This window comes from Lupinus angustifolius, unplaced genomic scaffold (assembly GCF_001865875.1).
Source record: "Lupinus angustifolius cultivar Tanjil unplaced genomic scaffold, LupAngTanjil_v1.0 Scaffold_466, whole genome shotgun sequence".
In the NCBI taxonomy this organism is placed as follows: domain Eukaryota; kingdom Viridiplantae; phylum Streptophyta; class Magnoliopsida; order Fabales; family Fabaceae; genus Lupinus; species Lupinus angustifolius.
The window spans coordinates 20,187-43,202 of NW_017727854.1; the positions used below are offsets into that span (position 1 = coordinate 20,187).

Below are 23,016 nucleotides of genomic sequence, written 5' to 3' on the forward strand. Positions count from 1 at the left end.
ATGGTGATGATGATTAAATATTGTTGTTTAACTCTGAATGGGCATTATTTTCTTTCCTTTTTCAATAGGCCTGTGAACCTAGGTCTTATGATGTTATTGCCAAGGAGTATCTTGCTGCAAGGTTGGGAGCTACAAAAGCCAAAGAAAAGGGGGACAAAAAAGGCCAGGAACAGGCAGGCAGTATCATCCGGAAACTGAAGCAAGAGTTGTCTGCTATAGGTTAATTTGAATTTCACTTTATATTTCAATATTTTTTCTGACCTTCAATTCGTCTCATCTGGTCATACAATACACTGAGCAGGATTATCAGATGCCCATTTGGCATTACAACATGGGCATGAAATAGGTTCCAGCTCTGCATCCGAAGGAGCATCTACTAGTCATGAGCCCTTTGATTGCTCTAAAGAAGAATCTCCATGCGATGCAGAAGGCTATTTAGCTAATGTTTTGCCTTCTGATGGAACAACAATTGATAGAAGTGATATAGAGCACCATAGCATCGAGGATAATTTTGCTAAGTCCAACCTGCCAGTTTTAGATGTTGAAAAAGATTCTGCTGAAGGAGAGGCTGTAGATATAGAGCTTGGTGATTTCTTCTTGGAGGGTGTGCCATCTAATGAAACATTACCTCCTGATATTTTGCAAGTACAAATGCAAGAAAAAACCAAGAGACTATATGAGAAGAATCTGGATAAGCTAGAAGGCATTTGGAAGAAGGTAAGTTTGCAGACTTCATTTCATTATTGTCTTGCTACATTAGAGTTGGAAGAAACACATTAGTTGCATCGGTGGAAGGAGGGCTTCATGGGTAGATATGATGATATTGTATGGCTTGTTGAAAAATAACAATATCAAGGAAGAAATATTTTTAGGGATGTATCATGGATTTGCATGTTTTTTTACCTTCTTGCTATTGTCCTATCTTTCTTTTTACATGTTTCTCAATTTAGAGATCAATGCTTTGTCAATATGGACATAATTTATGATACAACATTATGATGTTGTTCGATCCATGTAGTCGATCTCACCTATTGAGACTAAGGCCTGGTTGTTGTTGTAATGAAAGGCCACCATAACCTCTTGTTGAATTTTAAAACATTTGAGCCTATCTTTTGTTTCTGAGAAGTGAATGGACCATGCATTTGTGTTTTTCTGTATCTCTTTTCTTACAATGACCTGAAGGTATTTCCTACATGTTATACTTTAAACAATGATAGGGGGACCCTCAAAAGATTCCAAAGGCTGTACTTCATCAACTATGCCAGAAATCAGGGTGGGAAGCTCCAAAATACCATAAAATTCTTGACAGGGGGAAGAGTTTCTCCTACAGTGTAAGCATACTGCGTAAAGCTAGTGGGAGGGGCAAGAACCGAAAAGCTGGGGGACTGGTCACACTTAATCTTCCAGATCAGAATGAAACATTTGAATCTGCTGAGGTGAGTCATCCCTTACGCTTCTCATCTCCATGCTACTGCTGAAGTATTCCCCCTCACAAACATGTGTGTGTATATGTACATACATTATATAATGATGTACAATTTGTATTAGAGTTTAGGAGTAGACTCATTCAAATGTTGGATGGGAGTGTGAGCTAGTGAATTTATATTTTGGGCTTTTACTTGAGGTGCTTATTTGTCCAAAATACCATAGCAATTTAGACTAGTGGTACTCAAGTTTATATACCCTTAGATATTCTCAACCCACTAATTGGGACATGTTAATTTCCAACATTTCACTATAGGCTTTATTAAGAGGGTGAACTTTGCGTAACGGTAAGGTTGTGGCTTAGTGATCATGAGGTTATGGGTTCAAATCTTGAAACAATCTTCCCATTGGAGCAACAACAATATTTGCTGAAAGAGCATCAACAAGCACTTTTGACTTGTTCTTCTCCATTCTTGCTTCAAAAGTTAGAAGAAATGACTCCAACTATGTAGTGTTGGTGGATCATCTTTTGTTTCAATGGAAGTTACTACTGGTTGAAATTCCTCATTTAGGCCATCAAGAACATAATCAATATGTTCTAAGGTTGAAATGGATGCTCCAGTGAATACAAGTGCATCAACTAAGTTCTTGATTTTGCAAAAATACTCATAAATCGACAGAGAACCTTGAGTGATGGAGTGTAACTGAGAGCGAAGTTGACGACTCCTTGCATTTGTTTGCGAGCTACAAAAGTTATGTAGAATCCAGGAGAAGATCACTTGATCTTGCTCCTCCCAGCGTAGGTAAGCATAATTTACCTTATTGATTAGACATTCATCATCGTTGATGAATCGGTGAGGTATTTATGTGCCAAGGACGAATCTGTTGGTTCGGTTCGAAGTGAGTGTTGTGATCATGAAATGACGCCACACTAAGAAGTTTTGTTCCGTAAGCTTCGTCGCCGGTGTAGGAAGAACCAGCGGTGACACCACGGTTTGCAGCGAAGACGGAGAAGGTGAAGGTGACGATGTTGGAGAAGAAGGAGAGGTTCCAAGAACGGTTGAAGTTATGATACCATGTAAGAAAGATCAAACCAGAGAGAAGGAGAGAGAGAGAGAAAGTAAGAGAGAAATTGAATTTGTTATTAATCAAAAACTGAATCAGTTACAAAGGGAAATGTGAGGTATTTATATTAGAAGACTTGACAGCTCAGCACAGTGAGCACAGCACAGTCTTAACCTCACCTTTAATTAAGTACAACAGAATATTAACCTAGACATCTAACCATACTCTAATACCACTAAGTGGAAGCCTCGTGCACTGGGCCGCCCCTATAAATATATACATGGTTTGGGCTGGCTTGCAAAAGGCTAATCTGAAGCATAGTAGACCTGAAGTAGCCCCACCCAAAATGACCCACCCTGTTTTGACACCTTTATCAGCACCAGGAGGAAGGAGCAGGAAGTTGCATGAAGGGAGAGGAGGAAGAAGGAAGGCCAGAAGGAGTGGGCCTAAATCAGTTGGTAGAGGAGCCAGAATAGTAGAATGTTATTCTAGATGAAATGTGCAATCATGTCTGTGGAAGAATGGATGAAAATTTCGCTAAATAAGAGCAATTTCTGTGCCTAACTGAAGAATGGTCTAAAAGAATGAGAAAACTGCCATATGACTTGGTTCACAATCCAATTTGTATACGGAAGCAGTATCTCTAAGCCAGACTTTGTAGCGTAACTGCTGGATTGAGGGGAATGGGACTAGCGAGAGGTGGTTACTGGTTTCCAACAATTTATTGGTGCTGAACAACCAGAGAAGTTGTGCAAAATGATATATATTCCAAGTTTCAGCAAAGGGTGCACATGATATTTTAATTCTGTTCATCCCAAATTCACCAGCCCTAAAAATTCAATATTACCTTAGTTCAGAATTTTGTTTTCAGTAATGTTTGGAGCTTCATAATAATTGACGGATCAGTCATTTTTGAGCTTTGATTGGTCTTCTGGGATAGGTCTTAATATGGTTTTATTCTCTAGTGTTGTCCTACATAGGGAGTTTATAGCGCGTCATTTGTTATGACAATTCCTGGGTAGTCAGATCTTTATGAATTTTGCTTGCTTAGCTCTTTTAATGTCTCTGCAAGAAAATAAGACTTCTGTCTGCACTCTGCACATTGCAATATCCCATGGCCATACCCACTGTTAAACCATTCATGGCAACAACAAGGCTTGGACTTGTAACAACCTTGCCTAAGTGGCAAGGAGGGAGTAAGAAGGAAAAGATGAGTAGCAAAGATAAAAGGAAGCGATAGGCATTAGAGGTCATCTTGAAATTAAATGAAGGTTTTGGGTTCCTTTAGGCAGGGATGAGCAGACCCTCAAAGATCTGCAGGTGTCTCTATCTTCACTATCTGTTTCTGTGTATTCAAAAGGGATTTCCCCTCCAATAACTTTGTGAGGAGCTAGGTAGCCTTTTCATTTCTCAGCAACACAACTTTCTTTCGAAATTCTTGCTTGCATATGTGCCGTAAGTGTAGTTCTTCATGTTTAGCACAGAAAAGTAATTAGTAGAGTTGATCATTACATATCTATGTAAAATCTTCTGAAGGATCACCTAGTTCTTAATTTATTCCCATTTTTTAATGTGGGTACATTTCATGCAGGTTAGTTTTGTCAATTGTGATTAAATGATATGCAAACAAATTCTTGTTCCCAGTCCATGCAATTTTTGCAGTTGTTACTTGATTGCAGGATGCACAGAATAGAGTGGCAGCATATGCTTTGTTCCAACTGTTTCCTGATATTCCAGTTCATTTCCCAATTTCAGAGCCTTATGCTTTGCTTGTTAAAAAGTGGATGGAAGGTCACCTTTATAAATAGCTTTTTGTCATTGATCTAAATCCTTTTGCCCTTTATCTATGCAATTTTGTTCTGAAGATATGACATTTCGAAACTTGCAGGGGAATCATTAACCAAGTTAGATGACAGTGAGGAAGATCATAGGTCTGGTTTTGTGGATTCATTACTAAACGGTGATGGTTCTGGTGTGACCGCATCTGTTGAATTTTCAGATTATAGGCTTCCACATAACTTTGGTGGACACTCTGAAAAGAAACATTCAACCCTTGCCAATCATCAGCCATTTCCTTCGAGTAAGTTTATCCACATTTTTCTCGAATCAGCCTGTTCTTATGCAAGAAATATTTTTCTGTCTAGGGTGAAAATTGAAATCTCTCTACTTACATTCAATGCTTATCTTCAATTACTTTGTCTTCACTGATTTGTAATTGCTTTTCACTCTTTTCTATTGTTTCTTGAGAAATATTTGTGGATATTTTAAATTGCATACCCATAAATTTGGTGGATATTTTTCCCTATTTTTCTCAATAATGTTAATTTGGTGGTAAATTGTGTGGGCTCTGTTATTTAACTCTATATACAAAGGAAGTCACGTCTATGAATATTTGTCTGTGTTAAAGAATATTACAAAGGAAAATGATTACAATATGAAGAACAGTTTCTAGTTGCTACTTTATCCTATTCCCCCATGAATTTTAATATGGTATTTAAGTTGTATATGACTGCTGTACGAATCGGCTACAGTACTCACTTCCCAGATGTGAAGGGTCATAGTTCAGGGAGTGCTACTTAAGTGTTCTGTTGATGGGTAATAAATTCACTTATTGTCTGCTATGTCTGGTTTTCATGGATTAGAATTTCATTATGCAGGAGAAACCTATAGCAAGGAAATGGAGAGTACTTGTTTGAGGCAAGTACAAAATAATAAAATGAGAACACAAAGATACCAGGTTCACATACACTTTTCTGATATCTATTATGATTCATTTTCAATTTTTGAACTAGATTTGCACTCTATATTTAGTAGGGTCATTTTCTTTTCCGCCCCTGAAAAAATTGGTTTTAGCCCCTGTAACTTAGTTTATTTTGATGTTCATCCCTGCCATTAGCTAAAACCAATTAAGTCTTGACATGGAATTCTACGAAGATGACATATAAAAGGACCATTATGTATGGGGATTAAACATATTTAATCCCATATTATATAATTTCATAATTATTATTGTTATAAACAGAAAACTTTGTCTTTACAATGAGTCTTTTAGGGTCTGTTTGTAATTTGGTTTTTGCAGGGTAGGGGAAGACTTGGAAACCATGAAATACAGTTGGGAGAGAATTCTCGAGCCTTGAATTTCTCTCATGCTCTCCAAAAACCAACTCACAAACAACCCCTTAATTGCAAATAATTATTTATTAGGGTGGAATTGTTTTATATTTCATTTTTTATTTTTGTATTGGCTAGATATATAAATCTAATCTTTATATGCAATGGTTGTATCTACATTACCTCATGCTGAAATCTAACTTAAATATAAAGAATGAGATGGCGACTATTGAACCCCTTTGCCATAGGAACTCCTGATTACTTGGTCATAAATGCTTAAGCTGCTGTTGGATGGCCAAGAGTGGTTTTATCAATGACAAACTAAACTGTTAGGTGGAGGCACACAATTTTTTGTCTCTAATAAGTTTGTATCTCTAACATACCCACACGAAATCACTTTGGGTTTGAAGTGCGGAATGCATAGGTGAGTTTTCCTTGTAATGAAATTGAACTTATCATAAAGAATGGGAGTGGCAATATTGAACTTGTTAAAACTTCATTATAGAGGCTTTGGTGCAATGTTCACCCACCAAAACTCCCAAAGATTAAGCTATTAGGCGGAAGTTTAAGCAATTAGGATCTTTGAAATTCATTCTTTTCATCTCAATAGTTGTGTTATTAAAAAATGTGTTATATCTTCAATACTTGGGGTGTAATTTGAGTACATCACTATCATTGAAGAATTTCCCAAAATTTTCGGTGCTATTGACTAACTGTTCTTTATTGGGAAAAACAAAGATCTTTATAAATACTGACTTCAACATACATTTTCTGCTTCAGGATATGTTGAAAATTAGAGCTAGACTTCCTATTGCTGCACTGAAGGGTAATATATTGCAATTGCTGAAGGAATATGATGCTCTTGTTGTTTGTGGGGAAACGGGCTCTGGAAAGACAACTCAGGTGACAATGTAGCTATAGTTTGTAATGGGTCTTGTGTCCTGTATTTTATAAACTTTCTGTTATTGTCATTTGCATTCTTCTTGTCGAGTGTCTTCAGCTCCTCTTCTTACTGGCATATAATGTAGGTTCCACAATTTATATTGGATGACATGATTGAATCAGGATGTGGTGGACACTGTAATATTGTATGCACACAACCAAGGCGAATAGCGGTGGGTACAAAATCTTTTGATTGCATATTTGTTCGATTTAAATATTTATTACATGTTTCAACTATATTTTAGTTTAATCCTTTCTATTGTGCATTTTGAATAAGCCAGCTGTTTGCTTATCACTGTTTTTGTTCCTTGCCTGCCAGTATGGTAGGACAAACTTTTCGGTGTCATTTTTTTATTTTTGATAAAAATGAAATTTTATTAGATAACAAGAGATGATAAGCTATCTTCACAAACATAACAAAGAGAAAAAGCTTAAATCTAAATAATAGAACCATGCCACAAAGCGTGTCAATTCCTTTGGATGTCTAACAAAGAAACACCTTTTCTAACCCATTGGCTGAGCACCAAAAGGATGCCAATAGAGTAACTCTATCCCAAACAAAGTCTCGGGTCGAAAAGAGGCATTAAACAATCTATTGTTCTTTCCCATCACATACACCAAAGCATAAAAAAAATCAAAGCTTTGCCATATAATCTTTGCTTCTTTGTGAGAGCCCAAACCTTTTAAGTTAGTAAGGGGAAAATGATGGATGTCCCTATCTATATATAAGGAGATAAAGCGGTAAGAGGTCTGCTATTCTGGAGCATGTGGTTATTGTTAATCCTGTTAAGAATAACAATGTAGGCTGGGAGCTCTAAATTTGGGTTCTAAAAGTTTTCAAATCAAAGCCTTTCTCTTTGGGCTTCTTGACCTTCAAAGGCACTTTCTTCCTTAGAAATTTAGGATACATATGCAGGGGAACACATTAGCTGTCCCACACTTTGTACCATTTCATGTACCATGAGCTTATGATTAGTCTGAAAAATATTTAATAATTAAATTTTAACTTAAATATATGTTTTCTGACCAATCACATGCCCATGGGACATCGAATGGTACAAAGTGTGAGACAGCAGATGTGTACCCCATATGCAGGCATGCAGCCCATAATTTGGACCGTGGAAAGGCACCTTTAGGTTTTAATCATATAAAAAACTTTGGTGAGAGCTCTAATTTTTTGGCTTCAGCTAAACCTTGCCCCTCTTTCTATCTTCCCTTGCTCTTCTCAGAGCCTCTTTGATGCTAGTAATGCAAATTAGGGCAATTCTATTGACACCCTTAATAAACATAAAATCTTCTCTAGGGCTGAGTGCCCCTCTGACACAAGTTTCAGATGCTATTTATATTGGGAAAATCAGTAGGCATTAATTTAAAAAAAATGTATGAGCCCAATAAGGATAAACAAAAAAATTATCCAATTCTAAGATGGAAAAATATATTTCAAGACAAAATGAAATCCCTAAATAACAAAGTAATCCCAAATTAAAAACTTAGCTTTAAAATTAAAATCCTTAAAGCTAATAATAAATCATTAGCCCATTCTGCGTCAGTCTACCTAGTTAACTTGTCTATCATACAAGTTTATGAAAAGGGAATTGACAAACATTTGCATATGCAATGATTAGTAAAAAAATCTTGAGGGGGTCTTAGAAAGGTAATTTCCAACCCAACTATATTCATAAAATTTAATACAAGAGTCATCACCCAACTTATAGGACAAACAAAAGATAGATAAAACAAAATAACCTCCTTGAAATAAATGTCCAAGGACTAGCATGAGTACCTCCTTTATCTTCCTCACATTTTAATACGTACCATACTTCAAATGACTTGATGCCATAAAGAAGACGATTCTGTAGGAAATGACCAAATTACCAATGTTTAACCCATTCCTTTGGTTTATAACAAATCTCCCAACTAACCAGGTAGTCTCTCCTAAAATATCCCACCCGACCAAAGGAAATCCCCCATAACTGTATTTTTTGAGCCAGACCCACCACTAGCTGTACGAGAAGGGGAGAAATATGTGAAAGGATACTAGCCAAAGAAAGTCGGATAAGACTGATTGAGCCCCCAAAAAGAAAAAGCTCCATTTCAACACTCTAATTGTTTAGAAATGTTTCAAACCATTATGTCCAAAGAGGACAAAGCCCTATGATTACCTTCCACAGGAATGCCACGATAAATGATAGGACACTGAAGAATTTGGCAGCCCACTATAGCAGCAAAAACACTCAATAACTAGCTATCTACATTCTTAGCTGCCAAACTGGTTTTAACAAGTTAATCTTAAGACTAGAAATGATCTCATAATTTCAAAATAGACAAAATAATGCCAAATTTTCCAAGAGGAACATTGAGACAATGAACTGAAATCCATTGTGGACCAATTATTAACCCCTTAACCAATCATTATTAATAGTTCTAGACACTAAAAGTTATGCACATCAACCACAACAGCAAAAGGAAATAGATGATCTCCTTGCCTTGGTTCCTCAGAATCTTAAACCGAGGTTTTGGTTCACTATTCACTATGGCTACAAAAGGTGCAGGATTATAAGCACCCTGTACAACAGAATATTAACCTAGACATCTAACCATACTCTAATACCACTAAGTGGAAGCCTCGTGCACTGGGCCGCCCCTATAAATATATACATGGTTTGGGCTGGCTTGCAAAAGGCTAATCTGAAGCATAGTAGACCTGAAGTAGCCCCACCCAAAATGACCCACCCTGTTTTGACACCTTTATCAGCACCAGGAGGAAGGAGCAGGAAGTTGCATGAAGGGAGAGGAGGAAGAAGGAAGGCCAGAAGGAGTGGGCCTAAATCAGTTGGTAGAGGAGCCAGAATAGTAGAATGTTATTCTAGATGAAATGTGCAATCATGTCTGTGGAAGAATGGATGAAAATTTCGCTAAATAAGAGCAATTTCTGTGCCTAACTGAAGAATGGTCTAAAAGAATGAGAAAACTGCCATATGACTTGGTTCACAATCCAATTTGTATACGGAAGCAGTATCTCTAAGCCAGACTTTGTAGCGTAACTGCTGGATTGAGGGGAATGGGACTAGCGAGAGGTGGTTACTGGTTTCCAACAATTTATTGGTGCTGAACAACCAGAGAAGTTGTGCAAAATGATATATATTCCAAGTTTCAGCAAAGGGTGCACATGATATTTTAATTCTGTTCATCCCAAATTCACCAGCCCTAAAAATTCAATATTACCTTAGTTCAGAATTTTGTTTTCAGTAATGTTTGGAGCTTCATAATAATTGACGGATCAGTCATTTTTGAGCTTTGATTGGTCTTCTGGGATAGGTCTTAATATGGTTTTATTCTCTAGTGTTGTCCTACATATTGCACTCATGGTTCTCTTGGTAATATGTGATATGGTTTTATTCTCTAGTGTTGTCCTACATAGGGAGTTTATAGCGCGTCATTTGTTATGACAATTCCTGGGTAGTCAGATCTTTATGAATTTTGCTTGCTTAGCTCTTTTAATGTCTCTGCAAGAAAATAAGACTTCTGTCTGCACTCTGCACATTGCAATATCCCATGGCCATACCCACTGTTAAACCATTCATGGCAACAACAAGGCTTGGACTTGTAACAACCTTGCCTAAGTGGCAAGGAGGGAGTAAGAAGGAAAAGATGAGTAGCAAAGATAAAAGGAAGCGATAGGCATTAGAGGTCATCTTGAAATTAAATGAAGGTTTTGGGTTCCTTTAGGCAGGGATGAGCAGACCCTCAAAGATCTGCAGGTGTCTCTATCTTCACTATCTGTTTCTGTGTATTCAAAAGGGATTTCCCCTCCAATAACTTTGTGAGGAGCTAGGTAGCCTTTTCATTTCTCAGCAACACAACTTTCTTTCGAAATTCTTGCTTGCATATGTGCCGTAAGTGTAGTTCTTCATGTTTAGCACAGAAAAGTAATTAGTAGAGTTGATCATTACATATCTATGTAAAATCTTCTGAAGGATCACCTAGTTCTTAATTTATTCCCATTTTTTAATGTGGGTACATTTCATGCAGGTTAGTTTTGTCAATTGTGATTAAATGATATGCAAACAAATTCTTGTTCCCAGTCCATGCAATTTTTGCAGTTGTTACTTGATTGCAGGATGCACAGAATAGAGTGGCAGCATATGCTTTGTTCCAACTGTTTCCTGATATTCCAGTTCATTTCCCAATTTCAGAGCCTTATGCTTTGCTTGTTAAAAAGTGGATGGAAGGTCACCTTTATAAATAGCTTTTTGTCATTGATCTAAATCCTTTTGCCCTTTATCTATGCAATTTTGTTCTGAAGATATGACATTTCGAAACTTGCAGGGGAATCATTAACCAAGTTAGATGACAGTGAGGAAGATCATAGGTCTGGTTTTGTGGATTCATTACTAAACGGTGATGGTTCTGGTGTGACCGCATCTGTTGAATTTTCAGATTATAGGCTTCCACATAACTTTGGTGGACACTCTGAAAAGAAACATTCAACCCTTGCCAATCATCAGCCATTTCCTTCGAGTAAGTTTATCCACATTTTTCTCGAATCAGCCTGTTCTTATGCAAGAAATATTTTTCTGTCTAGGGTGAAAATTGAAATCTCTCTACTTACATTCAATGCTTATCTTCAATTACTTTGTCTTCACTGATTTGTAATTGCTTTTCACTCTTTTCTATTGTTTCTTGAGAAATATTTGTGGATATTTTAAATTGCATACCCATAAATTTGGTGGATATTTTTCCCTATTTTTCTCAATAATGTTAATTTGGTGGTAAATTGTGTGGGCTCTGTTATTTAACTCTATATACAAAGGAAGTCACGTCTATGAATATTTGTCTGTGTTAAAGAATATTACAAAGGAAAATGATTACAATATGAAGAACAGTTTCTAGTTGCTACTTTATCCTATTCCCCCATGAATTTTAATATGGTATTTAAGTTGTATATGACTGCTGTACGAATCGGCTACAGTACTCACTTCCCAGATGTGAAGGGTCATAGTTCAGGGAGTGCTACTTAAGTGTTCTGTTGATGGGTAATAAATTCACTTATTGTCTGCTATGTCTGGTTTTCATGGATTAGAATTTCATTATGCAGGAGAAACCTATAGCAAGGAAATGGAGAGTACTTGTTTGAGGCAAGTACAAAATAATAAAATGAGAACACAAAGATACCAGGTTCACATACACTTTTCTGATATCTATTATGATTCATTTTCAATTTTTGAACTAGATTTGCACTCTATATTTAGTAGGGTCATTTTCTTTTCCGCCCCTGAAAAAATTGGTTTTAGCCCCTGTAACTTAGTTTATTTTGATGTTCATCCCTGCCATTAGCTAAAACCAATTAAGTCTTGACATGGAATTCTACGAAGATGACATATAAAAGGACCATTATGTATGGGGATTAAACATATTTAATCCCATATTATATAATTTCATAATTATTATTGTTATAAACAGAAAACTTTGTCTTTACAATGAGTCTTTTAGGGTCTGTTTGTAATTTGGTTTTTGCAGGGTAGGGGAAGACTTGGAAACCATGAAATACAGTTGGGAGAGAATTCTCGAGCCTTGAATTTCTCTCATGCTCTCCAAAAACCAACTCACAAACAACCCCTTAATTGCAAATAATTATTTATTAGGGTGGAATTGTTTTATATTTCATTTTTTATTTTTGTATTGGCTAGATATATAAATCTAATCTTTATATGCAATGGTTGTATCTACATTACCTCATGCTGAAATCTAACTTAAATATAAAGAATGAGATGGCGACTATTGAACCCCTTTGCCATAGGAACTCCTGATTACTTGGTCATAAATGCTTAAGCTGCTGTTGGATGGCCAAGAGTGGTTTTATCAATGACAAACTAAACTGTTAGGTGGAGGCACACAATTTTTTGTCTCTAATAAGTTTGTATCTCTAACATACCCACACGAAATCACTTTGGGTTTGAAGTGCGGAATGCATAGGTGAGTTTTCCTTGTAATGAAATTGAACTTATCATAAAGAATGGGAGTGGCAATATTGAACTTGTTAAAACTTCATTATAGAGGCTTTGGTGCAATGTTCACCCACCAAAACTCCCAAAGATTAAGCTATTAGGCGGAAGTTTAAGCAATTAGGATCTTTGAAATTCATTCTTTTCATCTCAATAGTTGTGTTATTAAAAAATGTGTTATATCTTCAATACTTGGGGTGTAATTTGAGTACATCACTATCATTGAAGAATTTCCCAAAATTTTCGGTGCTATTGACTAACTGTTCTTTATTGGGAAAAACAAAGATCTTTATAAATACTGACTTCAACATACATTTTCTGCTTCAGGATATGTTGAAAATTAGAGCTAGACTTCCTATTGCTGCACTGAAGGGTAATATATTGCAATTGCTGAAGGAATATGATGCTCTTGTTGTTTGTGGGGAAACGGGCTCTGGAAAGACAACTCAGGTGACAATGTAGCTATAGTTTGTAATGGGTCTTGTGTCCTGTATTTTATAAACTTTCTGTTATTGTCATTTGCATTCTTCTTGTCGAGTGTCTTCAGCTCCTCTTCTTACTGGCATATAATGTAGGTTCCACAATTTATATTGGATGACATGATTGAATCAGGATGTGGTGGACACTGTAATATTGTATGCACACAACCAAGGCGAATAGCGGTGGGTACAAAATCTTTTGATTGCATATTTGTTCGATTTAAATATTTATTACATGTTTCAACTATATTTTAGTTTAATCCTTTCTATTGTGCATTTTGAATAAGCCAGCTGTTTGCTTATCACTGTTTTTGTTCCTTGCCTGCCAGTATGGTAGGACAAACTTTTCGGTGTCATTTTTTTATTTTTGATAAAAATGAAATTTTATTAGATAACAAGAGATGATAAGCTATCTTCACAAACATAACAAAGAGAAAAAGCTTAAATCTAAATAATAGAACCATGCCACAAAGCGTGTCAATTCCTTTGGATGTCTAACAAAGAAACACCTTTTCTAACCCATTGGCTGAGCACCAAAAGGATGCCAATAGAGTAACTCTATCCCAAACAAAGTCTCGGGTCGAAAAGAGGCATTAAACAATCTATTGTTCTTTCCCATCACATACACCAAAGCATAAAAAAAATCAAAGCTTTGCCATATAATCTTTGCTTCTTTGTGAGAGCCCAAACCTTTTAAGTTAGTAAGGGGAAAATGATGGATGTCCCTATCTATATATAAGGAGATAAAGCGGTAAGAGGTCTGCTATTCTGGAGCATGTGGTTATTGTTAATCCTGTTAAGAATAACAATGTAGGCTGGGAGCTCTAAATTTGGGTTCTAAAAGTTTTCAAATCAAAGCCTTTCTCTTTGGGCTTCTTGACCTTCAAAGGCACTTTCTTCCTTAGAAATTTAGGATACATATGCAGGGGAACACATTAGCTGTCCCACACTTTGTACCATTTCATGTACCATGAGCTTATGATTAGTCTGAAAAATATTTAATAATTAAATTTTAACTTAAATATATGTTTTCTGACCAATCACATGCCCATGGGACATCGAATGGTACAAAGTGTGAGACAGCAGATGTGTACCCCATATGCAGGCATGCAGCCCATAATTTGGACCGTGGAAAGGCACCTTTAGGTTTTAATCATATAAAAAACTTTGGTGAGAGCTCTAATTTTTTGGCTTCAGCTAAACCTTGCCCCTCTTTCTATCTTCCCTTGCTCTTCTCAGAGCCTCTTTGATGCTAGTAATGCAAATTAGGGCAATTCTATTGACACCCTTAATAAACATAAAATCTTCTCTAGGGCTGAGTGCCCCTCTGACACAAGTTTCAGATGCTATTTATATTGGGAAAATCAGTAGGCATTAATTTAAAAAAAATGTATGAGCCCAATAAGGATAAACAAAAAAATTATCCAATTCTAAGATGGAAAAATATATTTCAAGACAAAATGAAATCCCTAAATAACAAAGTAATCCCAAATTAAAAACTTAGCTTTAAAATTAAAATCCTTAAAGCTAATAATAAATCATTAGCCCATTCTGCGTCAGTCTACCTAGTTAACTTGTCTATCATACAAGTTTATGAAAAGGGAATTGACAAACATTTGCATATGCAATGATTAGTAAAAAAATCTTGAGGGGGTCTTAGAAAGGTAATTTCCAACCCAACTATATTCATAAAATTTAATACAAGAGTCATCACCCAACTTATAGGACAAACAAAAGATAGATAAAACAAAATAACCTCCTTGAAATAAATGTCCAAGGACTAGCATGAGTACCTCCTTTATCTTCCTCACATTTTAATACGTACCATACTTCAAATGACTTGATGCCATAAAGAAGACGATTCTGTAGGAAATGACCAAATTACCAATGTTTAACCCATTCCTTTGGTTTATAACAAATCTCCCAACTAACCAGGTAGTCTCTCCTAAAATATCCCACCCGACCAAAGGAAATCCCCCATAACTGTATTTTTTGAGCCAGACCCACCACTAGCTGTACGAGAAGGGGAGAAATATGTGAAAGGATACTAGCCAAAGAAAGTCGGATAAGACTGATTGAGCCCCCAAAAAGAAAAAGCTCCATTTCAACACTCTAATTGTTTAGAAATGTTTCAAACCATTATGTCCAAAGAGGACAAAGCCCTATGATTACCTTCCACAGGAATGCCACGATAAATGATAGGACACTGAAGAATTTGGCAGCCCACTATAGCAGCAAAAACACTCAATAACTAGCTATCTACATTCTTAGCTGCCAAACTGGTTTTAACAAGTTAATCTTAAGACTAGAAATGATCTCATAATTTCAAAATAGACAAAATAATGCCAAATTTTCCAAGAGGAACATTGAGACAATGAACTGAAATCCATTGTGGACCAATTATTAACCCCTTAACCAATCATTATTAATAGTTCTAGACACTAAAAGTTATGCACATCAACCACAACAGCAAAAGGAAATAGATGATCTCCTTGCCTTGGTTCCTCAGAATCTTAAACCGAGGTTTTGGTTCACTATTCACTATGGCTACAAAAGGTGCAGGATTATAAGCACCCTGAAATTCAATTTTGCACCTCACATCCATGACTTCATCTAAAAAAGCCCTAACTTACAGGATCATAAGCTTTCTTAAAGTCCGGCTTAAAGGGAAGATACACATCTTGAAGAAATGATTCTGTAAATAAAGACACCATCACAGATTAAAATCCATGTTACATTTTCAGCACGAAGGTTACCCATATTTGATCTGCAGTTTTACCATATTTAGCATATATTTTTATTGCTAATTTCTGTATTTTCCTGCATCATGCTTGTAATTTCAGTAATTTGCTCACATGTAATAACTATCTCTCCCGGATCATATACTGGACTTGATTACAGTTTCCTTTCTTTCATTATATTAACTTTATAATTTTTCTACCACTTTTTTATTTATCTATTTTATTTAAAATCTTTGGTTTATGTTTTGTGCCTCGTGTTTTAGGCTATTTCTGTGGCTGAAAGAGTAGCAGATGAGCGGTGTGAACCTTCACCAGGTTCAGATGGTTCCGTGATTGGTTATCAAGTTCGTCTTGATAGTGCCAGGTGTTCATTTTGTCTATTTAACATTTTGTTGACCTACAAGACCACAAATTGTCCAGTTTCTCACATTTACTTAATTCATATGTGAAACCTTTGTTGATTTATATTGACATGTTACAAGACCACATGCCTCAATTTTAAGGATTTCTTAAACTATACATACATTTACGTCACATGTTTTCTATTCTGATTACACTGAACATAGGCATAATATCAAGGAATATCAATCTTCAGATGTGGATTTTGAACTTTGGGGTTTTCACATATATTTATGTTTGATACACAATGACATGTATTCAGGATGTTCAAAAATATGTTTGCATCTGGTAACTCAGTCCTTTCTTAAGGGTGTTGTAATTGTATTGTGCTTCATTTTTCCCGTTCCATATATGTTGGTGTTTTCTCTTTTTACTATGCTTTGTAATTGGAAGTGTTGAGTTATTAACTGCCCGTTTTCATGTTAGGAATGAGAAAACAAGGCTTCTGTTTTGTACAACTGGCATCCTGCTGAGAAAATTGATGGTAGGTTATTCTGTTGAATGGTATTACTGGTCTATGTTCTTTTGTTGAACTTGATGTACATGATCAATATTACAAGTCTGAGCTTTCTTTTTTGGTTGTTTTGAATTTTTACCCAATGCTAATGATTCTAGTTATGAAATATTTAGTTGCTTTCAATGTCTTTTTTACACCCTACTCTACTCTATATTTAAGTATGTCCTTTTCATTTCAATTGCCATCCAGGAGAGCATGGGTTATTTTACGGTAATCTTATGGAATAATAAATATAATGTTTTTATCTGTATGCTATATTTCAATTTTGGCTGCTTTTAGAAGCATGAAATTACCCAAATATCGCCGATGAACTTAAGCTTTATCAAAATCCAATTTAACAATGAAAGTTGGACATATGACAATCCTCATTTTATCTTCCACTCTATTTTGCCACCTAAATTGGGTCCAAAACCGGTGTACCTAAAATAAAAGTGTTCTGACTTTTCGAAATGCTATCCCTCAACACCTCATTTAGACAGGGTTTTTTAACATGATTATATACATATTGGTAATAGGAGTAGGACCTGCAATTGTTAAACAAATACATCTTTAGTAGGAATCAAATAGATATAAACAGAGTTGATATTGACCCCAAATTTTCCATTACTGTGAAATTTAGTAAACTCCTCTAACAGCCCATTTCCTAAGAAATGCTCTCAGTAAATTCTGAGGTATAGAGATCCTTATAGCGCTGACCGCTGAGTAATTTCCTCACAGTTCTCAGATCTTGATGGTTTTGCTTTGGACGTTTATCAAAGTTGATATTGTCAAACTTGACCTTCTTGGCGTGCTTGCTAAATTATTCCATAATATGGGATCCTAGTGTGGGATTTATATGACCTTGGGCTCGTCAACTATAATAGCAAGCTTTTCTGGGGTGGTTCTCCTAATGTTCATATGAGTATGGTTTGTGTATACTGTATATGAATGGGCGGGATAGCAATTGTGTGAATAGAGTCACCAATGCCACTCCTTTGAAATACCTTCTTTCAATTCACTGTTTTCGTTGTAGTTGGGTGATTGCTCTCTTAAATTTTGGAAAGATACTTGGGTTGGTACTCTTCCTTGAGAGTTTTGTAAGGTTTTTCAACTATCTTCTTTGCATGATGTCCTGTTTGTCAATTTTGTTCTCTGGATAACTTCTGTTGAAATCTTCATTTTTTTTTAGAAAATTACATGGTGGAAAGGTAATGAGTCAGAATCTCTTCTTTTTTTAAGTTATTCTTTTCATCTTTCTTCTGTTCCTCATGTAAGGACTTGGACTCTTGGTCCCCCGAAGGTGTTCACCTGTAAATGTTTTCAGTTCTTGTCCCATTCTCATAATATAGATAAATTTCTTTTGGATACGTCCGTATAGAAGTTTGAAGCTTCCTCAAAGGTCAAAGCTTTTGTGTAGGCTGTTGTTATTAACTGGATTGACACTATTGACATGCACCGGAAGCACACCTCTAGTTACTTTGTCTTCTAACATGTGTGTAATATGTGGTTCAGATATGGAATCCAAGCCTCGTTTATTTATTTAATTTTTTTTGCGTTGCTCGGTGGTGAATCCTTTCTAATAGTTTGTTTGAGATCTTTGGAGGGTTTTGGATCTGCCCTGTGGATTTGCATCCATTTGGTACTCTGTCCTTTGGCTTTATAGCAGTGTTTCTTTGTTAGAATGTGTTAGGGTCTGATTCCAAGGTACTGTACTTGAATCCCACATTGGAGGTATGGGGTTTATAAGACCTTGGTATGAGAGTTCTTAACAATTGGTATTGAATTTTTCTACCGTGTCTCTTGGCTGTGAGCATTGCATGTGGTGACACTGGCATTGCAGGTTTCTTAAATGATTTTCCTTGTGAGTGGTGCACGTGGTGACACTTGCATTGCAGGTTTCTTAAATATTTTTCCTTCCTTTTTGCGTTAATTTAGCCCCAGCTTAGAAAATTGATTGAAATAGAAATATTGAGTTTGTAAGAGCTCCAAGTTGCTAAGAGTATTCTAAATGCATTAGAAATCAACGGTTTACTCTTTTTCATCATTGTTTCTGCAAAGGATATCCTGGGACAGTGAGCCCCTCAATATTTTTGGCACTTCACCACATTATACTTATTAACCTCTTGTTCATGCTGGTGCGTCTGGTAGCATTTTCCTACATATGTATAAGTGTTTTATTTAAATGATTATTATGCTAAAGTATGGTATATTTGGTTAGAGATGGACTCTTGCATTTTTTAGGAGGTTCTTGGCACACTTGATTTGGATAACATTATTCCTTATTCTTTCACTCTGTACTTCTTTCTCCCGATCTTCATCAATTGCTTCTTTTTATTAAAAAGATGTTTTTAAGCTATATTTTATTTTGTTTGCTGAATTTAAGTTATTTTTTACCTTGTTCAAATTGTAGGGCAACCAAAGCTTGACTGGCATCACTCATATCATAGTTGATGAAGTTCATGAGCGGTCTCTATTGGTCAGTTGAATCAATTAAGATACTTTACAAGCCATAAGTTTTAATCGAATTCGGAATTGTACTTGTCATTATTTATGCCATGGCTTTGATTAGATGTATAGAGTTCTATGTAAGATATCCATGGTAGTCAAAATTGAGTTAGAATTGCTGTGTTATTAAGTAAAGAAGTCTCACATTCGATAGAATGAGGCAAGTTGAACAACATATACGTGGAATGACACGCAGATCTAATGCCTTAAGGTTTTGGGCCAAGATGTGAGATTAACCCACTTACATTGTTCTTCACTTAGCCCATTAATGAAGAAGACCAAGCTTACTCTCTCCATCCAAGACATGGACTAGGCCCACTCCTAAATTTAATATGTTGTGCTTATGACAAAACCATGTTATGTAATATGTATGTGACTTAGGATTTGCTAGGAATATATTATATGACTTATGATTTGATAGTATTCATAATGTTTGTTGCGATTTAGAGGTTATTTTTCTTATCTATGTTATTTTATATTTTCTGTGCACACATACATATATGTTTGTATGTGTTTAAATATAATTTTGCCTTTTAGTTGGCTCTTACAATTTGTGTTACGATCTACCAATCCTACACCCTTTTCTGTTTCAAGGTTGACTCTCAATTTTGACAACCTGGGTTAGGAGGATTGTTGATCCTCCATTTGCGTGCTCTTCACTAGTAATTTCTTCTCTTAGAAAAAGAAATGTTAATCTCATATTTATGTTTGAATCTTTTGCAGGGGGATTTTCTTCTAATAGTTTTGAAGAATCTTATTGAAAAGCAGTCCTTTGAAAGTTGCACAAAACTGAAGGTCATTGTAATGTATGTATGTTCTGTTTACTTCTTAGTCAAATATTTGTGCACTCTGTGTTGTATTGATTTCTTTTGAGCTTCACTTCCTTTCTGTCTTATATAGCTTTATGATGTTCAGGTCTGCAACTGTTGATTCAACTTTATTTTCAAGATACTTTGGTCATTGTCCTGTAGTTACAGCAGAAGGCAGAACTCATCCAGTGACAACTCACTTTCTTGAGGATATATATGATAAGATAAATTATCGACTTGCTTCAGATTCTCCAGCTTCTTTATCAAATGACACATTTCCCAAAGAACAGGTAATCTATTGCATACTGTAACTAACCTGTTATTCGAGCTCTTTAATTAACTATTCTTGTTGCCTTTAGTGAATTGGAGCATAATTTATCTGATTTACTTGTGAACCATCCCTTCTAGCCTTTGTCTATATAATGCTAGGAAGGATTGAAAAATTACTATTTTACCACTATATGACCCATTTATGAAATTAATGGTATTTGCGTAAAGTTTTGAATGGTGATTTTTACATCAAAGAGTTGAATTTGGACTTAAATCGTTACCCTTTACTATGGTTAGAGTGGTTGCCATGTGATCCAAAGGTCACATGTTTAATAAAATATTGCAATTTAGAATTTGCAGAGAGGTACTGTGACAAATAGCCGGGGTAAGAAGAGTCTTGCCTTGTCTGCTTGGGGTGATGAATTCATGCTTTCTGAAGAAAACATCAATCCACATTTTGTTACAAGTTATTATCAATCATACAGTGAACAAGCCCAGAAAAATCTGGTATGTCCCTTTTGACACGTGAATATCGTGCTACCTTAAATTGTGAATATTATTTTATCACTCAAAATATTTTTTATTCAGAAAAGATTGAATGAAGATGTCATTGATTATGATCTTCTTGAAGATCTAATTTGTTTTATAGATGATACTTGCGGTGAGGGTGCCATCCTTGTGTTCTTACCTGTAAGACTATTTGGGTTTCCTTTGAGCTGCCATGTATACCTTATTTTCTTAGTATGATTTTTTATTTATTTTTGCATTATAATTTGAATTGCCAGGGAGTGTCTGAAATAAACCTTTTACATGATAAGTTGGCTGCTTCGTACCAATTTGGCGGGCCATCTTCTGAATGGGTTATTCCTTTACATTCATCAGTCCCATCAAGTGAACAGAAAAGGGTGTTTTTACGACCTCCAGGAAATATACGTAAGGTGAGTTTGATCCACAACTTTATTCTTATTTTGGCACTATAAATCACTAATCTAATTCAGTAATTATGTGTTTCATAGTAGCAGTTGCCATTTCAGTGTATAAGAATTTCACTTAAACTATACTTTTTGTCCTTATATGCTATGGTCGTTTTGAACTTCACTATGCATGCAAAAATGTTCAATTCAGATCCTATACCTAGTCAGTCTATCCAGGGTGCTATACCATACACCAAGCTGTACCACACTACCCTTGATTACAAATTTCTCAAAGTGTTTGGGTGTGCTTGTTTTCCATGTACTTTTACTCTTTTAGTTATAAGGGTTAAAGTGCATATCTTCTAGTGGTATAATTTCTATATCCAAAGATGTCTTGTTTAATGAGTTCCACTTTCCCTATAAGACTCTTACTCAATCTCACTCCTCTGATTCTTCTTCTGCTACAGTGAGTACACCACTGACTGTTCTTTCCTCACCTATTTTTTCTCACACTACTTCATCTCAGTTCACTGCTCTTTCCTGTACAAGACAATCTTCTCATCCTCATGTACCCAGTTCAGCCAGGTTGGCTTTTCAAATTCCTGATTGAAAGCAATGGAAGCTTAGGATCAAGCTCTCCTTAATAACAACACATGGACTCTAATTCCTCTTCTGCCCCCCTAACAGAATCACTATAGGCTGTATTGCTGTAAATGGATGTTCTAAGTGAAGGTAAATGCATATGGCTCGATTAATAAATATAAGGCTAGACTTGTAGCCAAGGGATTTCACTGGAAACCTAGTTATGATGACAATGAGATCTTCTCTCCTGTTTTGAAACCAGTCATTGTCAGAATTGTTTTTACTTTGGCTCTTAGTCATTAGTGGGATGTGCAGCAGATTGATGTTAATAATGCATTCCTCAATGGTGTTCTAGACTGGGATATATACATGCTGCAATCTGATGATTTTCGAAGACCTGATAGGTCTTTAATCTGCAGATTGAATAAAGTTATCTATGGTCTAAAACAGGCCCCAAGAGCCTGGTTTGACAAACTTACTTCTACACTATTTACTCTTGGATTCAGGAAGTGCAAGTATGATCATTCCTTATTTGTTCAGATCACCTCTACACACAAGCTGTCCTTGTTATGCTATGTGGATGATATTATCATCACTGACACTTCTCCTACACTTATCAAACAACTAATTTCAAAACTCTCAGCTTAGCTTTTGCACTTAAGGATCTTGGAGCTCTAGATTATTTTCTGGAAATCGAAATTAAGAAGCTTACAAATGGCTCTCTTTTACTAACTCAATCCAAATACATAATATTTGAGAGGTCTCGTATGGATGATATCATGGATGATATCAAGAGTTTTCCTACTCCTACAGTATGTAAAGGTTACCAGGTCAGAAGTTTCCTTTAGCGTGAGCAAACTCTGTCAGTTCTTGTCTCAACCTTTGGACTATTAGTCATGGACTACTGCTTAAACCTGTACCTCAGGACTTTATGCCTATTGTGATGCTGATTGGGCTTTTGACCCTGATGACAGGAGATCGAGATGAACTTCATGGTCTGCAATTTATGTAGGTCCTAACTAGTTTCATGGTGGTCTAAGAAACAGGATAGGGTGGCCAGGTCTAGTGCTGAAACAGAGTATAGGCGTCTGATTATAACAGCTGGAGAAATGGTTTGTATTCAGAGTTTGTTGCAGGAATTGGTGTTCAAAGCATCAAATCCTGTCATATATTGTGATAACTTAAGCACTATCCTTCTTTCACGGAATCAGTGCTTCACTCTAGGGCAAAACACATTGAATCACATTTGTTTGACCTCTGGTTGACCATGTTC

At 35.9% G+C, this 23,016-nt stretch overlaps 1 protein-coding gene across 1 annotated transcript in view; it reads left to right on the forward strand.

Annotated features, from left to right (window-relative positions):
* The window catches only part of LOC109341453 (DExH-box ATP-dependent RNA helicase DExH7, chloroplastic), a 35,892-nt gene that overhangs the window by 1,982 nt on the left and 10,894 nt on the right, over positions 1–23,016 (forward strand). The window contains exons 4-25 of the mRNA XM_019579367.1: positions 69–219; positions 302–717; positions 1,218–1,436; positions 4,170–4,281; positions 4,379–4,570; positions 5,148–5,227; positions 6,382–6,504; positions 6,630–6,787; positions 6,863–6,866; positions 10,658–10,775; positions 10,873–11,064; positions 11,642–11,721; positions 12,876–12,998; positions 13,124–13,210; positions 16,032–16,132; positions 16,594–16,651; positions 19,074–19,139; positions 19,892–19,974; positions 20,084–20,267; positions 20,608–20,754; positions 20,836–20,937; positions 21,033–21,185. Coding sequence (XP_019434912.1) covers positions 69–219; positions 302–717; positions 1,218–1,436; positions 4,170–4,281; positions 4,379–4,570; positions 5,148–5,227; positions 6,382–6,504; positions 6,630–6,787; positions 6,863–6,866; positions 10,658–10,775; positions 10,873–11,064; positions 11,642–11,721; positions 12,876–12,998; positions 13,124–13,210; positions 16,032–16,132; positions 16,594–16,651; positions 19,074–19,139; positions 19,892–19,974; positions 20,084–20,267; positions 20,608–20,754; positions 20,836–20,937; positions 21,033–21,185 — 2,949 coding nt within the window. The remainder of the gene's footprint in view (positions 1–68; positions 220–301; positions 718–1,217; positions 1,437–4,169; positions 4,282–4,378; positions 4,571–5,147; positions 5,228–6,381; positions 6,505–6,629; positions 6,788–6,862; positions 6,867–10,657; positions 10,776–10,872; positions 11,065–11,641; positions 11,722–12,875; positions 12,999–13,123; positions 13,211–16,031; positions 16,133–16,593; positions 16,652–19,073; positions 19,140–19,891; positions 19,975–20,083; positions 20,268–20,607; positions 20,755–20,835; positions 20,938–21,032; positions 21,186–23,016) is intronic.